We start from the raw sequence: 17,011 nt of genomic DNA, 5'->3' as shown, positions 1-17,011 counted from the left end.
TCCAGGGTGGTCGCAGAGGGGGAAGAGGCAGGGGTGTGCCACTTGAGCACGATGTTGTGCCATGTGTCGGTGCAGTCTTGCCACCACCCCCTGTGGTTCCGGGAGATGCAGCTTCTGCATCTGGCACTGGTGCCCGTGTGACCCGGCAGTCTGTTTCATTGACTGCCAGGGGCTCAAGGGTAGTGGTAGCTGCAGGTGCAGCTGTGGACACCACCACCCAGGCTCAGGGTCTGCCAACGCAGGCTGCCCTGACCAAGACACGTGTCCCTGGGGCAGTAATGTCATCTGCTGCCCCGACCAGCCGGGTGTTGGCAAGTGCAGGGGCAGATGCAGCCAACAACACTCCGGTTGTGAGTCTGCCAACCAGGACAGACCTTACTCCGCATGAGTCACTCGTTGCGGAGTTCATACCATCTGAATCGGTTGAAGGAGTGGGAGAGATGCCGGACTTTGATGCCCAGTCCAGTGAGTGTTGCTGCGTGTTTGTTGTGGACATGTGTGTTTCACTTGTGTGATGTGCGGTGCATGACTGCCACTACATGTCACGTGTACATGGTTCTGATGTGCAAGTAATGCAATGCTTCCCTGATGCATGTCTGCTCTGCTGGATGGTGGACATGTGGAGCGGACGGGGACTGTCCGGATCACCACTATTGCACCCTACTCACATGCTGGTCAACAGGATGCCCCTCAAGTCCATGTTCCAGCTCACTGGCCCTTCAGCATGTAGCGAGGGGTGACCTTCCTCTCAGCCCAGGTACCATGTCATAGCATGACTGACGTGCATGTGTCCTGTGCCTGCATGCGAGTACTCCATGTAGGCATGCCCCTTGCCCCACCACCCCCCCTCACCCCAATTCCACCTTAACACTGGTATGCTTCAATTTTGCCGTTGAGTACGTCCCTGTTCATGCGCCCTGTGTACATGCTGACTTCCAGCAGCCAATCTGCCAGACATATACTGTGTGGTACATCCTTTGTACTTGATGAAGGGTGTCTCACTTGGACTGTGCAGAGGTCAGATGCCCAGCAGGGACATGAGTGTCCATTCATGCTCCATGTGTATTCCACTCATGCCCCTATGTGTCCTTGACTGGATAATCATTGTAGTAGGAGTCCAGGGGGACCTACATTGCATGGCATTTCATCAGCCTTCCCATTTCCACTGTGGCTCAGTTCTGTGTCACACACATGTTTAGGGTGTGATGGTCTGTGTGGGTCACAGGCCTCAGCCTGTTTAATGGCCAATGACTCTGTCCAACTGGTGTAGTGTCTTCTTCACACGTGGGTGTACTCCAAAGGTTTCATCATGTGTCCTGCTTACTGTCCCATCATCATTTGCTGTGTTGTCACTTGACTCACATGATGCAGTTGATGCTAGTCAACACTGTCTGTCAATACACAGGTCTATGTTCAGCCTTTTGATACCATGCTAGGCATCCCTGCATTTGCACTTGGGGGGAGGGGTGGTTTACTTGTAGACATGCTACCTATTGAATGTACATTGCACGTGATGCCTGAAGTTGACCTTGCACTGCCTTCACATTTTCTGACACACATCATGAAGTTTTTGTACATGTAGATAGTGAGTAACGTACATATTTGCTGCACTGCATCGACCCACTTCAGTGCCAACTGACACCTTTCAACATGCCTAATCACAGAAGCAATTTCAAATTGACCCAGCATGCATGGCAGGTTCTATTTTGTGTGTGACATGTCTGCTTGATGTGTTCGGTGTCTGTGTGTGTCTGTGTTGCGTGATTCTAACATGTGTAGTGACCTTTTTTCTCTCTACTTTTCAGATGATGACGGAATGGAGCCAGAGGATGGTGTTGTCATGCCAGGCACAGGGTTGTCATCACTACAGAAACCCGGCACAAGTGGGGGTCGTGGGGTGGTAGGCCACGAAAACCCACATGTGCTACAGTCCATCTTGCCTCTGGCTGGCAATGAGTCCAGCCCTGATGACCACTCTGACGTCCATGTCGAGTTGGATGAGCATCAGGTCCATATGTCAGGGGTGAGTGATTCTGAGGTGGACACTCCTCTGTCTGCGACACCTGCACTGAGGTGTCAGACAGTCTTGGAACCTCCGCCTGTGGTGGACCGCGAAGCAGGGTCACCCTCCACACCAGTCACTGATGTGCCTGGGCCATCACACCGACGGGGGCATGTAGTCGTGCAGCTGCGGGCGGTGCCAACACAACAAGGACACCCAGTCCTTGGGTCCCGCAGGGGTCAAGCCCAGTAATGCGGTCGCCGCACGCAACCGCAGTATACTGAGTGGGAGCAAGGCATGACTGCCAATTCTGAACGGCAGGGGGCAGCAATGGAGAACATCGCTGAGAGCATGGAGCGTGTGGCCCAATCCGTGCTCCCCCCTGCTAGGCAGGTGCTTCTCCAGCAGCAGGCAGCATGGTCCACGGCCCGCTTGCTCAGGCTGGGCAGGGCGGCCTCAGACAGGGCACGCCAGGCTGAAATGTCGTCTCTGCGTAAAGAAATTGCTGCTCACACAGAGGCACACATGGAGGCCAAGAATATGCTTCCCTCAGATCCACTCTGGGTGTCCTTCTGATGTCCCAGAGGGAGTGGGCAGAGGAGAGGTTTGTGCAGCTTGAGCGTACCATCTCGGCAGAGATACATGCTTGCCGGGAGGTGCAGCAGCTGTCCAGCCAGGCCTTGCAGGATGAACTCTGTGTTACACGTGCTACCTTGCAAGAGGAAGCACGTGTATCACGGGAGGTTCTGCATGCAGACCTACGTTGATCGCCGCACAGAACCAGGCTCACCCGTCCGGCAGACTTGCTGCCGACGAGGGGCAAGCTGCAGCTAGGCGTGGTCAGACTCCTGTGCCACGTCCTCCTTTCCAGGAAGAGCCAGACTCGGAGGACAATCTATCTCCCACATACGTCGGGCTGTGCAGGCGTTGAGCCCATGGAGGTTTTTTTTTCCTCAACATCATTGCATGTGGGTGTTGAGCAGCACCCTGTACCTCCCCCCTCCTGGGTGCCCCCCCGGATCGTATGTGGCCATTTTTTATTTTTATTTTAGTTTAGTTAGTTTAGTTTCATTTTGATAGTTAGTTTAAATAGGTAATGTAGGTTTTTCATAGTTAGTGTAATTATTTAATATAGTTTGAAATTGTTTGTCTATTGTGCTTTCATGTGATGGTGGTGTGCTTTGTGGCTTTTGAGAGCATCCACTGTCTGTTCCAGCTGGGCCCTTCAAGCTTGTCTTGTGTATGTGTTTGCAGCTTGGGGTCCTTGACTCACATATGCCACTCCTGCTCTCCTTATCCATGGGCTCGCAAGGATGGTTCGGTGTAACTGCCTATTACACAAGGGCTCTGGACTGTCATATCTGTGGCATGTCTGCTGCTGTGAAACTTGTGTTAACACCCCTAGTGGGCATGATAGGGGTGTTATTGGCCACTGTTCTTCATTTGCTAGATGGGGGGTTTCATGATTGATGTGTACATTCATTGCTATTCATTGTGTAGTATGTTTATTATCTATATTGTACATGTGCTTGTTGCAATTAATGGCGTAGATGGTGTGTTCAACAGTTTGCCTGTGAAAGACGGACTGATGGTGTGATTTGTGTTGTACGTCTCTGATATGGTCCAGTCATGTAATGCCTGAAGAGACACACACAGATGATTTTAAAGCATTAATCATGTGTTTCATGCCCTTTCTGCAGGGGGATGAGCCTCCAGACCACCTTTGCCAGCAGACATGGGCCATTGGACGTCTGAAAGCTGGACACGTTTGGTGGTGCCGACATGCGCATGTGTGCACAGGCAGAGGCACAGGGATTGCGCTCATACATCCAAAAACAGCTGACATTTTCAAGGGACTCCAGGCAAGGTGAGCAAGACAGGGGGGCCACAACGTAGCAGACCTTCCACCTGGCCAGTTGCACATGCATGCTTAGTAGCAGCACTGACGGTGAGCTTGGACAAATTTTGGTGTTGAAGCGCACAATACAGCTGAGATGCGTTGGTGGACTAATGGCTAGTTGATGGGAAAGTTGTCTGGGGCACCTGCAGGGCCAGTGGCACATACCCTCCGGTCCACCATGGTCCATTGGGGCACTTGTATTAGCCATGTAGCATTCCGAGACATGGAAAGAAGCAGCTCATAGGGACAGACAGCAAGGGACAGACTCGTGTGCAGTGCATTTCATTACCATGTAGAATTTGACACATGCACTACCTACTTTTTTTGGGTCATGGTGGAACACAACTTGTTCTGAAGTCATTCCTTGCTATATGCGTCTGGCTGCTTACCCAGGGAACATTGCATGTTGTGTGATTCGTGACACATTGGTCTTCCATTTGCAACGCACCCAGCGGAGCATGACTTACTGCATTGACTGTGTATGAACCATCACAGGGGTAATGTTACGTATGGGTATGAAGCATCCACACCAGATTGTTTGTTAGTTTGTGGTGCATTATTCTGTGTTATGTACCACACATGGTACACATCCTGTTGTGACATTGTTTTACTATGTTGTTACGTCATTGTGGTAGTACTTTGGTTTTGTGACGTACTGCTACTTCAAGACATCTACTGGAGGGTCTTCTGGTTTGTTTTGCTGCCTGCAGGCTTTTTGCTTGGCTTCTGTGTTGGCCTGCTTTGAGTTCTCTTTGATGTGGTGTTTTTGCAAGTCAAGGTGGCCTCTGAGGGTGCTGGACACTTTTTGCACACAAGGTGGGAGATGGTGACAAAGGGGAAGGGTGATCCTGTGGCCAGGTGAACTTCAAGGATGAAGGCTAGATAACCCAGGTGCAGTTGTTCAGTGGGTCATGGTGATTTGTGAGAGAGGGGGGGTGTTTTGTTGTTGACAGTTGCCTTGCCCTACAGTGTGATGCACACCCTGACATTGTAATTGCAGTATCCTATGTACATGATGTATTATGCTGATCAATGCTTGTTCATGTGTTGTGTTTACCTTTCAGGTGTGAGGGAGTAGTTGTGGCTTGACATGCTGGAGTGTACACATGGTGAATGTTCACATGTGATGTGTAGAGGAAATTGATGGTCACTTCATTGCACATGCATATATTGAGTGCATGTCCCTACTGACCCACACACTCGCTCTATGATCCACTACATGTACAACCACCCTTTCATGTCCACATGTACACTCTGTTTGCCTTCTGGTGCCCACTGTGTCCCTGCAGCACATGATCTATGACCAACTGTGGATCCTGTACATGCGTAATTTGATTTTTGATGTAGTTTGTCGCTTGGATGTGATGCTCAGGGTGTGCGTCACACACAATGGCTGTTCACTATGCTGTGCGCTGAGCAGTGTGTTGCATGAGGTGGGCACGGCACACAGAAGCTGCAGTGTTGATTTTGCAATGCACAATGTGCATGTAGACAGGCATTCATTGTTATGTTACAACAACAACTTTGGAATGCATTTGGGTATGACCTCTTTTGGGTGGGAGGTTGTTGGTCAGTCATTTCATCTGATTCCATGTCAGGCATCATTGTGTGATGCCACTTTACATTTTGCACATGTCAATGTATACCTTATTGGTACTGTGTTGGTGTATAGTTATTGCTTGCCATGTCATGTTGTGGTTTGGGAAGGTTTGGGCGACATACCAGTGATAGTCATGGCCTGTTCTGCAGGTCTGTGTGATTCACACCTTGCATGTGTTCCTTTTGGTCAACCAGGATTGCTTATGTTTAAGTAGCTAGGGATGCACATAATGTGGCACTTCCATGGCAACATTCTCAGGGTGGTAAGGTTGTGACAGTTGACTGTCTCTTTGTCATCATCGATTGTCACCTGGTATGTGCCAGGCCTGTGTGCACTCCACAGGGGTGGGAGTTTAGGTGAAAAATGTGGCCACAAGCTGGGTCCGGGCTGCCTCACCACGTGCCCTGTCCCCTCCCATGGGCAGCACCTGTGCCTGTGGTTGGGGATGTGGGGGCACAACCATGTCCACCGGTACGCCCTGCCGTGTTGCAACATTGTGCAGGACACATGCTGCCACAATGTTCCTGCACACTACTAGGGGTTCATAGAGTAGCTGCCCGCCAGAATGGTCAAGGGAGCAGAAGCGTGACTTGAGCACTCTGAATATGCGCTCCACTATGGCCCTGGGTGCAATATGGGCAGCGTTGTATCTTACCTGGGGTGGTGTGGTGGGGTTCCGGATTGGCATCATCATGTGGTTGCTCAGAGGGAGGCACTGTCTCCTGGAGAGGTGATGATGGTTGTAATTATTGGGGTTTGTGTATTTGTGTGTGTGTGACATGCATGCATGTGCACAGGCATTTGTACTCACCTAGGAGCCATGTGTCGCCATGCTGCCCAGCTTCCAGGGCCCGGCTCAGTGCAGACATTCTGTATATGAAACTGTTGTGGGTGGAGCCAGGGTAGTTTGCATAGACAGAGGTGGTGATTCCCTTTGCATCGCATACCACCTGCACGTTGATGGAATGCCAGTGCTTGCGGTTTCGGTAGATGTGCTCAGTGGCCCTAGGTGGACGTAGGGCCACATGGGTGCAATCTATGGCACCGAGCACTTTGGGGAAGTGTGCCACCCTGTAAAAGTCCTGGACAACGGCCTGCCTTTACGTGGGTGTTCTGGGCATGTATATGCACCTGTGGACTGAAGGGCGTGCTGTCATGATTGACAAGACCTGGTGTAGGCAGCGTGACTGCGTGGCCTGTGAGACCCTCCCCACTATGGCAGTAGTCCACTGAAATGACCCAGTGGCCAAAAAATGCAGGACATTGAGCACCTTCTCCAAGGGGCTCAATGCTTGGGAGCAGAGGGTGGGGGTTGTAAGGTCATCTTCCCACTCCCTGACCAGGTCTAGGATGATACGAGGTGGAAACCTATACCTGCCGTAGACCTGATCGTCAGGCATCCCAAAAAGGCTTGTCTGGGGTGAAATAATGCATGCCCTGGCTTATTCTCCTCCTCCTGCGGTGTCCCACGATCAGTGCTGCGACAAATGGGGCATTCATCGTAGCGGTATATACGTGTTTGTTGTTTGCGGGCACTTTTATACTGTGCGCGGAGACGCTTCCGCCTGCCTTCCTGTGGCGGACGCGTTGACGCCTATCCGCGTCTTTTACCGTGCGCAGGTTTCCCATATTCGGATCCATGAATACGGGTTGTTCGTGTGCGTGTGGGCGATCCATGTAGTTCCCTGCAGTACTTCCCCTGTTACGCCTTCTTTTTCACACATTATTCCCCATGTTACGCCCACTGTTCTGCCCACTTTTGTTGTGTGCGCCGCGCTGTGTGCGCTTTCACTGTGCGCGTAGCGCACGCCGTTTGATGACGTGTGCGCTCGCGTGCGCCACGCATGGATTTGGCGCACAACCAATGGTATACACGCGCAGCGCCATCCTTGAATCGCACACGTGTGCATGCGCTTGCTTTCTCACGCTTGCGCCACCTTGCGCCTGCTTGCGGTGGGATTTTCGGCGCACGTTTGTTCCATGAATCGGCCCCTCAGTGTCTGGTGCCCTTGACTGGCTACCATGCAGGCAACACTGTTTCTCTTAATTCCATCTATGAAATATTTCATGCCTGATGCAAGTAAACAAATTAGCATTAAACAGCACTAAGACAGACATTTTGATACTGGGTAAAAACGTTCTGCTGATTATGCTTCTTTCAAAATTGCAGATTGTGTCATTCATACTCAAAACAAGGTCAAGACCCTTGGGGTGTTCTTGGACCAGAAATTGGACATGAAAAATCTGGTCAATTTCATTGTGTCTAGCACTTGTTATCACCTTAAACTGCTAGCACAGTTACAGCCCTTTCTCTCTTCAGAAAACTGTGCCACTATAGGTGCCAAGATCAATTATTGTTCAAGTCTGCTACTGTGTATCTCTAAGCAGGATATGACCCGGCTGCAAGTGATCCAAAATAAGGCTGGCAGGGCTCCAGAGGAGAGACCATGTTACGTCAGCAAGGAGAGCTTTACACTGGCTCCCTATTCACCGCCATATCATTTATTGTGCAATGTGCATTACGCACAATTGTCTCATGGGGCAAGTCCAAAGAATCTGGCTGGTCGTATTTCGCACCTGTCGGCACATAGAGTATTAAGGTCTAACTCTAGTAGCCTTTTGGAAACGCCAAGAACATGGCTGGCCTACGTGGATTGCAGATCTTTCCCACATGCAGTCCACGGTTGTGGAACATGCTTCCACTAAAAGTGAGGTCATGTACCAATCTTCAACTTTTCAAGAGTAGACTGAAAACACATCTCTTCGAATAATGTCTGACGGTTATCCAACTATGCTCCCCTGGCCTTAAACTCTTCCTTCTGTCGCTCTTTGTTGCAGTCTTTCTATGTTTCCTGCAAGTCTGTTTGCTCATGTGGTGTGCTATTATGCCTTCGGGCAAGTCTGCCAGCGCGGTAGAAATAAACTAAACTAAACTAAACTACACTAAACTAAACTAGGGGTAGGCATAACTGTCCACCTGACCTTAGAGACCCAATCACAATCCCGTTCCCCATAGAAAGTATACCTAGATGTTCTGCTTAAGCCTATCGCAACCCCAAGTAGGTTTATTTATTTTGCCACGTAGTATGATGTCACCTATGATGAGTTTTTACTATAAAAGCGATGTTTTTTATGAAATGCCTTGAGACTTATGCTGCGGGTCGTCCGTTGACACCTGTTGTACTCCCTGTTTTAGACAATTGCAATTAAAAACAGTTATGTTTTTCCAACTTCCTGAGTCGGTCTCATTATTGGTGTCAGAGTAAATTCTGCATCCCCATCCATCCCAGATAGCGCTACCTCGCTTAAAGGGCCTACCGGTTCACACCCATGACTCATTTGAAGATGCTTTCAATGCAAATTATGCTTTCAATGCCAATGCAAGTGGTCTAAGGGCCTCATTACACGGTAGGCGGTGGACCAAGGTGCTATTAGCACCTTGGTCCATGCCGGTAAAATACCGGCACCGCCTTGGAGAAAAGGGGGATTACCGCCCTATTCCAAGGCTGGCAGGGAGGTAATTCCCCCTTCCCCCATTGCCCTTCCCCATTCCCATTTTTGCCCCATAGGGCTCTATGGGAATGGGGAAGGCGCTAATTACGGTGCCGCAAATTGCGGTACCGTAATTAGCACTCTGGTCCCTTTGCGGGTTGGTTTTTAACGCCTGCTAAACAGCTGGCGTTAAAGTACCAACCCGCAAAGGGACCTCGTAGTAAGGCGGTAAGGGTTTACCGGTACCGGTAAAATACCGGTACCGGTAAAGCCTTACCGCCTACCGTGTAATGAGGCCCTAAATCTTCTAAAAATAACAAGTGTTTTGAAAGTGGTCTGCAATGCTTTGATATGTTTGTGTGCCTGTTCAAAATGTTCACCATACTTTCCAACATGCTACAAACCTGACATTTGTCATGTGGGTAGGTTCCATATTGTAGACAATGTAAATAGTATGCAATATACATTTTGCTAATTTGTGCTGTCTGCTTTGCTTGAATATGTGTGTGTGTGTCTGATGGAAATGTTCAGCATACTTCCCAACATACTACAAACCTAAAACCTGGCATGTGGGTAGGTTCCATGCTGTAGACAATGTAACAAGTATAAAATATACCTTTTTCTGATTTTTTTTTATGTGGTCTGCAAGGGTGGATAATAATGTATTCAGCTGTTGTGTGTTGTTAATAAGACCTCATCTGTTTATAGAGCGTTGCATGGACATTCCATTTATGTTGATACTTGCTGCACTGTTCTTTGGTAGTGTTCGCTACTGTTGCTTGTTTCTGGAGAATGTGGTTCACCTGCTGCCCATGCTTCCAATATAGAGGGATAGGTGGTATGCTAGTCTCTTTTTTGACTCAATCACCTCTGATCTAAGTCGTGGCACAGATTTTGGCATAGCACTTAGAAACGTTAGCTCCCCCTTGTGCTTCTTCTGGCCAGAATAGAATTTAGTCACAGAGCGAAAGTCACAAAGGGGTGGGAATAAGATAGAGTTGTTATAATTTTTCCTTTTAGTAGCTTGGGCAAGTCCAAGTTTTAACCCATTGAAAAGTGCTAAATTATGTGGGACACACACATGCGCAATGGAAATCCGTTAAGAGGTAAAGATGGGAAAGTCTGGACTAGGGATATTATAGTACATAATGCAACCCTTCTAGGGGAACATGGGTAAGGTATAAGCAAAACAAATATAAACTAGAGTTAGCACAAACTGTAAAAAATACCAATGTAATGTTTTTCAAATGTGTCTCAGTGAAGTTTACTGGGAGGTGAAATACATGGCTATAAAATCCTCTTTGTGTCATACAGAGCAGTAGATTGCGACCAAAATCAATGGCCAGTGTTGGCTCTTACTGGATCTGATGTGTCTTCCAAGAATTGTCTGAGCTCATGTGATTGAAGCAGAGGCTGGACCAGCTGGGAAAATGCTTTGAGAAAATGATCTTATTTACAATTCATGATGGCAGCATCGGCTCAAACATAAATGGTTCAGAAAACTGAAATATTTGGGATCCCAAAACGCAGGGAGAGATTTCACACAGTCCCATGCGGTTTGTGTGAACGCAAAGAGTATGATGAATTACACACGCATGCAGGCATGCACATTTGCCACATAAACATTGACGATCTGGATTATTACATAAAAATGTGTGTGAATTTCCTGGACGTTTCTGAAGATCTGATACACCTCTCATTAAAAGTATCTCAAGTGTTATTAGACATTGTGAAAGCAAGATCCAGTTCTTACAATACATGCTTTTTTGAGATTGTACATACTTTGAAAACTTCCTTAAATGTGACAATCATTTTCACAATTTCTTTAAGAACTTGCCCATGAATACCCAGCGCAGATAACAGCTACATTGGGTGCATTGTGAAGTCCTTTCCTATTTACAAGAATCCTGGAGGGAGTTTTCTGGCCTCTCATTGACCAAAATACGATTGCCGCATCATGGTGCTGTTCACCATAGATCAAGCACTAACGTCTCCCCGGCAGGGCAGTGTGGAGCGTGTCTAGCACCAAAGAAGAGTGTGAACTTGTATGCCAGGTGTTTCAAAATATATAAAGATGGGCATATGATGCCGGAAGGGATTTGCATAGTCGCATTTATGGGAGTTCACATAGCACATAGACTGCTGATCATGGTCACATTGATTGGTAAGGTGGCAGCATGGAGAATTGTTACATTGTGGCACATGCCCCTGTGTATACACCCACTCTATATATGTTGTGTTCTTACTTCTGTAAAGCGCTCCGTTGCTTCTCGAAGTTAGGTCCGCGCTCAATACATACCATAATAATGTGAGTTGTGACAAAAGCAAATGAACTCTTTCATTCTAAACTTAACCAAGTCTTAATCACTCGGCTGCACTATCTGCTCCACTGGACACCAATACACATGCATGTTAAATAGCATATCGCTACATTTCACAAGTTTAAAAAAGAGAAGTCTACAACTTTGCCAGTAAAAATGAAAATGTGGGATGAAAATTAAACCTGTTATCTACCTTTCCTGTAGAAGCGAGAAGAAAGAAAAGTTTTTCTATCAGAAAAAATGCATGTATTCCTCCAATCATTCCCAGGAGTTTCCAGACATAGTCCTTCTCTTCATTCAGGTGGCCATCCTCTGAGGTGTTGTGTTCATGCAGGCCAAGAATCTAAACAATACATGGAGTACAGTTTAGGAGAATCTACCCCAAATGATAGTGTCTTAGCATGACTGTTCGTTAATGCCATGAGTTCATCATGACACACTGTCGCTAGACCAGGACATTTTTATTGCAACTTTATTTCATTAGCAATTTGACTCATAATAACATGCTTTAGTCCATGCATGCAATGGGTGTACACAGTCATAAAAATAAAGAAGGGTACCAATGCATATACACATTAAAAAAGAAAAATGCTCAATTGCACCATTAGTCAGCTATTAAAATGTCAATAAAAACATATATTTAAAGATCTGTCAAGCAACCGATTTACATATTTAACAGATGTTCTCCAAATTCTAATGTGTCCAATCGTTTTTTCCATTATACTTCTGTGGGTTTCCACCTAGAAAAGAATAGTGTCCAATTTACCAATGACCCAATGAAGATCATTAACCCATCTCTGAAATCATATTTAACTGTTGAGGAAGGTCTCTGAGCAAAATCATAGGGCCCGATTAACAAAGCCTTTTTCAATGGGATGCACCACTTAAAAAAAAATCTGTTAATTGGGCCCATAGGCAGTTAAACAATTTGCTTTAGTTTAGTTTATTATTTGATAATGCACTCCAACCCCAGGGGTAGCCAGGCGCAGCAGTCACAAGAATGCTTAAGCTTAGGTTGCAGATATAGGATACATACAAAGGATATAATAGATACGTTACATGTGTTATTAAGGAATTTGCAATACAGGTATACAAAATATACGAGCTGTGAATACAGTATAGAATATACAGGTTCCTGAATGAAATGGGCTGATGTCAAGTTTCAGAGGTATCATGGTCATTAAATGAGATAATAGATCCGGGCATAGCACAAAGGCACAGATTGTAGGTCATCATTAGTCCAGAGGCAACTTCTCACATTGCATCTAAATGTTGTGTAGGGTAAGTTGGCTCTCAGTGCTGTAGGGAGTGCATTCCAGTAACGGGCAGCTCTGACAGGGAAACTTGCTCCACCTGCTTTAGTTAGTCTAAATTTGGGTATTTCAAGTAGGAGGTGGTTAGAAGCTCTAGTGTGGTGAGAAGAAGATTTTCTGGTCAGTCTGGCCGAGATATAAGGGGGTGCAGTGTTGTTCAGACCTTTATGGGTGAGGGATAACGTCTTAACGAGAATTCTATCACTGATTTTTAACCAGTGCTGGTCTTTCCTAATGTTGAATATGTGAGCTCTGTGGGATATGTCTAAAGCTGCTCTAAGAGCATTGTTCTGCAGTATTGGCATTTTATTTATGACAGTTTTGCTAGCGCCTGCATAAAGGGCGTTACAATAGTCCAGTTTGGACATTACTAAGGCATTGGCTAACGTAATACAATTAGTTTTGGAGAGGTAGGGTCTGCAAGCCCTGATTAATTTGCAGGTGTAAGCTGTGGAGGAGGCTATGGAAGTAACTTGTTTTTGAGGGATAATGTAGAGTCGAGGTAGAAACCTAGAGTTTTTATCTCGTTTGCCACTTTAATTATATTGCCATCTATGTTGAAGGCAAGATAATTAGGGCTAAGTTTTTTAAGGTTAGAGTCAGAACCCAGGATCAGTATCTCTGTTTTGTCATCATTCAGGCATAGGCCGTGGGTGGCCATCCATGCCTGAATGAGGAGGTAAATCTTGTTTACTAGAGCTGTGTCTTCGACAAAGTTGCCAGAAAGTGGTATGAGGATCTGCGTATCATCTGCATAATTAGTGTAGTTACCCCCAGTCTGTCAAGTTTGTCGAAGAGTGGCTTAGTGAAGATGTTGTACATTGTAGGGGAGACACATGAACCTTGTGGAACGCCACAGGTGATTTGTATTGGGTCCGCTGATGCTAAGGGGGAGAACACTCTCATCGTACGGTTGGCTTTCATGTATTTGTACCCGAATTACACTCCTGGCCTGAATGCCTAATTAATCAGGCAGAGAACAATATGTGTTCCAATTTTCTGGCCCCATACTTACATACTCAACAGATAGGATTGGCTTCCTCGAACATCTTATCATTCTTGGAGGGAGTGTTCTCCGTAGAGATAGTGTGAGAAGTGATCCTATGCACTCCCAACTATTTCCATGTTATTTAAATTCTGGAAGATATTATTTTGTGACTTCCTATAATATCAGTCTCATTTAATACCCTAAGTATTTTAGAAATATTTCCTTCAGCCCCCTTAAATATTCAGCCACGCAAATATCTTTGAGGGGGCAAATGTTTTGTTCAGACTTTTTCAGATTCATTTGAAAGGAAACCTTTGGTTGCATTCTGAAGTTATGCACTCCCAAGTCAACAGGTATGTTTTCTGGTATTTGTTTCCATAAATCAAAGGCCCTCCTGTCAGAGTATATCCATGACAGAAGAGATTGCGATCCATATATATACACTGCTGTGGAATCTTAAAGGTGTTCCATGTTTCCAAGGTGATTGCACAACAAGTTTATTATAATTTGTGAATAGAATGGCAACAACAGCAAATGCACATTTCAATAGATACTTGTGATCATAACATGTTTGCAATAGCTTTTAGAGGGGAAATCATAACATGTTTGTGTACTGTAGTTACACAAAGTATTTAGCTCCATATAAGGCATTGGTAACCATAACATGTTTATTACAGTTGTTGTTGTTGTACATGGATACAAAAGATTAAATATACTCAACTGATAAGGCAAATACAATGCTTAATGATAAAATAACTTGAATACCAAATAAGTGAGAATTCACAGCATACATAGACTGACCTGCCTCTGGCAGATTACAAATGTTCTCTATAATCCTTTGAAAAATTTTTGTCACGCCCCTTAAGTATGTTCCATGTGTACATAGAACCTCTTTTTCTAAAGCGTTTAACATGCAAACACACCATAGGTTTTAGCCGCAATGTCTAAACTGATTAAAGTAGGTGATATGGAGTTTGCTCAGAACTTCCTCCCTCCATACTGCGAGATGGTTGGAAACTAGCTCAAACTGTACTATATTTAAAATGTTTGTCTGGTGTAACCTAAGGAGGAAGCCATACGCTTTTTGTGATTCACTTGTATTGTCCGATATTGAACCCATAAAAGTTAACTTGTGATGGATCGAGTAACCCTTTCAGATATGGCAGTGCTGCTTCTAAACAATACACAAATTATTATCCCCATGTGTTAGTACCTAGCCACCATTTTCTAAACCATTTTTTTATTTTTATTTTATTTTGTATTGTTGTATATGAGTAACATTAACCTTTTAGAACTATTTCATCATGTTTCCAAATCTTTCATAATATCATACTGAAAAACATTATTTAAAACAAAATAAAATATACATGCATTCCAATTCAAAGTTAAAAGAAAATACTTTCCCACCAAAAACAGGAGAAGACAATACCCTGATAACATATAATCTCCTTTTGCTATCGGTCTGGGGCAAACACTTGCAGTGATTTTGAGCGAAGTTCTGAGTCATTTTCTCAAGCAAATTCTATTTTCTAAAGGTAACATTCTTCTAATTTTACCGTAATATGACAAAACTACAGTTCTTGAAAAAACGTGTTTTGTGAAATTTGCCAGGGCGCATTTAACAAAAAGATTGAGGAGGGTGTGAAACCCATAATTTCAATGAGGTTGATTCATCGCACCGATGTTAAAGGCAGGCATATCGATTAAAACAACTGTCTACAAAATATTTTTAAGAGTGGCTTCAAATGTTGACTAAATAATTCCCTGTTTTTATTTGAAACAATCATTCCAGAGTCACTTTTCAGAGAAGCTACTACAGGGTATTTCCTTCAAATGACAAGGTGCGTGGGCAGGGCTCTGTGCCCCTTGTCTAGTATGAATTTATGTGTGCGTGTGGATAGTGTGTTGTGCTGAAAGCAGGAATGGAAGAGAGACGCTTTGGGCACAATGTATGAAAGTTGCACCACAGTTTAATGATTCCCGTGAGAGGGAGGAACAGTGAGTGATTACTACTAGGCACAGCACACACGGTCACTGGGTTAGTGGTGGTCATTCTGTTTCTGCTTTGAGTTTTATGAAGTACCTGCACATCGTGGCATCCGTCGGATGGCTAGGCAGGTAGCGGGACGGTGTACGTGATTACATCCCAATGCCATTCATGAGTTTAACTTTGTAATGCATGTCATGCAGATTGAATTCGAAATATCTGTGAATTGCAATTAAAGAGATTGAAGTTACAATTACACAATGCGTGTTATTTCAAGCTTTGTCCTGCTAAGTGGTTGCACCTAGACCCTGGAGTTTGGCTGATCTGCCTGCTTTATTTTGACTGTTCCACTTCTAGCCAATGTAGCCAGGGACCAGGGTACATACATCTCGCCATAATTCCATGTGCAAGGTGGGAAGCCATTTGTGGAGTGCGTTCAGCCAGCAAATATACTTTGCAATAACTTAAACCTAACAAGTATGTTGTGAACCTGGATAAAAATGTACAGAAACATGCTCACTGCACATTTGTGTGGTGTAAGTGGGAGACAATAGGCCTGATTTACAATGGGCCTCATTAGGACCCTGGCGGAGTGGGTTTCTGCCAGCGCTAATCGCGGCGGACCCGTCCGCCGTACTACGAGTTCCCTTAGCGCCATGGAGGTTTTCTCCGCCTGGTTTTACCGGGCGGAGAAAACCATGGCGCTAAGGGACCTCGTTGTTAATTACGCCGCCGTACTTTACGGCGGCGTAATTAACTCCTTCCCCACTCCCATTATACCCTATGGGGCAAGAATGGGAATGGGGAAGGGTAAAATGGGGATTGGGGATTTACCGCTCCGCCAAGGTCGGCATGGGGTGGTAAATCCGCCAACCCCCATGGCGCTATCGGCGGGTTTATGCACCGCGGATTCCGCCAGGGTCGTAATGAGGGCCAATGTGTTTAACAATGGGGATTCCACATTCAAAAACGCTTTTGAAAATTGGGTACAATGTGCTAGGAAAGATTTCCCTTAGGTGCACTTTTCCCTCCATTTATGATTCCACAAATGTTTTGTTTTTGTTTGGCTAACCTAACCTGACATTTTCCAGTGGAGAACGATCTTCAGCTGCGCTCCTCTGGACTTTTGCTCATTTGGTATGGGGAAACTGACACGTCCTTCAGGCTGTCAGTACTGGGCAACTATGTTTCCCTTATTCTTTTTCTATGTTGACATTTCTTGGTTTGTTTGTTTTGTTTGTTTATTTATTTGTATGGCGCACCCGAGCTGGAGTATCTGGGCGCCTTTGAACACATGAGTTACAGATATGCTTTCGGCTTAGTTAAAGTAGTTACAATGGAAGAAATAACAATAGTAATCAGAGGAATACATCAAGAAATACAAAATCAAAGAAAAGAGCACACATAC

The 17,011-nt window shown here is 45.5% G+C and overlaps 1 protein-coding gene across 2 annotated transcripts in view; it reads right to left on the bottom strand.

The window, feature by feature from the left end:
- The window catches only part of SLC39A12 (solute carrier family 39 member 12), a 787,521-nt gene that overhangs the window by 305,499 nt on the left and 465,011 nt on the right, over positions 1-17,011 (bottom strand). For both annotated transcript variants that reach the window (XM_069648578.1, XM_069648576.1), the window contains exon 8: positions 11,509-11,658. In XM_069648578.1, the coding sequence (XP_069504679.1) occupies positions 11,509-11,658 (150 nt within the window). The remainder of the gene's footprint in view (positions 1-11,508; positions 11,659-17,011) is intronic.

This window comes from Ambystoma mexicanum, chromosome 2q, assembly GCF_040938575.1.
Source record: "Ambystoma mexicanum isolate Mex_15411 chromosome 2q, UKY_AmexF1_1, whole genome shotgun sequence".
NCBI classification, from domain to species: domain Eukaryota; kingdom Metazoa; phylum Chordata; class Amphibia; order Caudata; family Ambystomatidae; genus Ambystoma; species Ambystoma mexicanum.
Note: the sequence above shows the minus strand (reverse complement) of the source record. Positions and strands in the feature narration are given on the sequence as shown.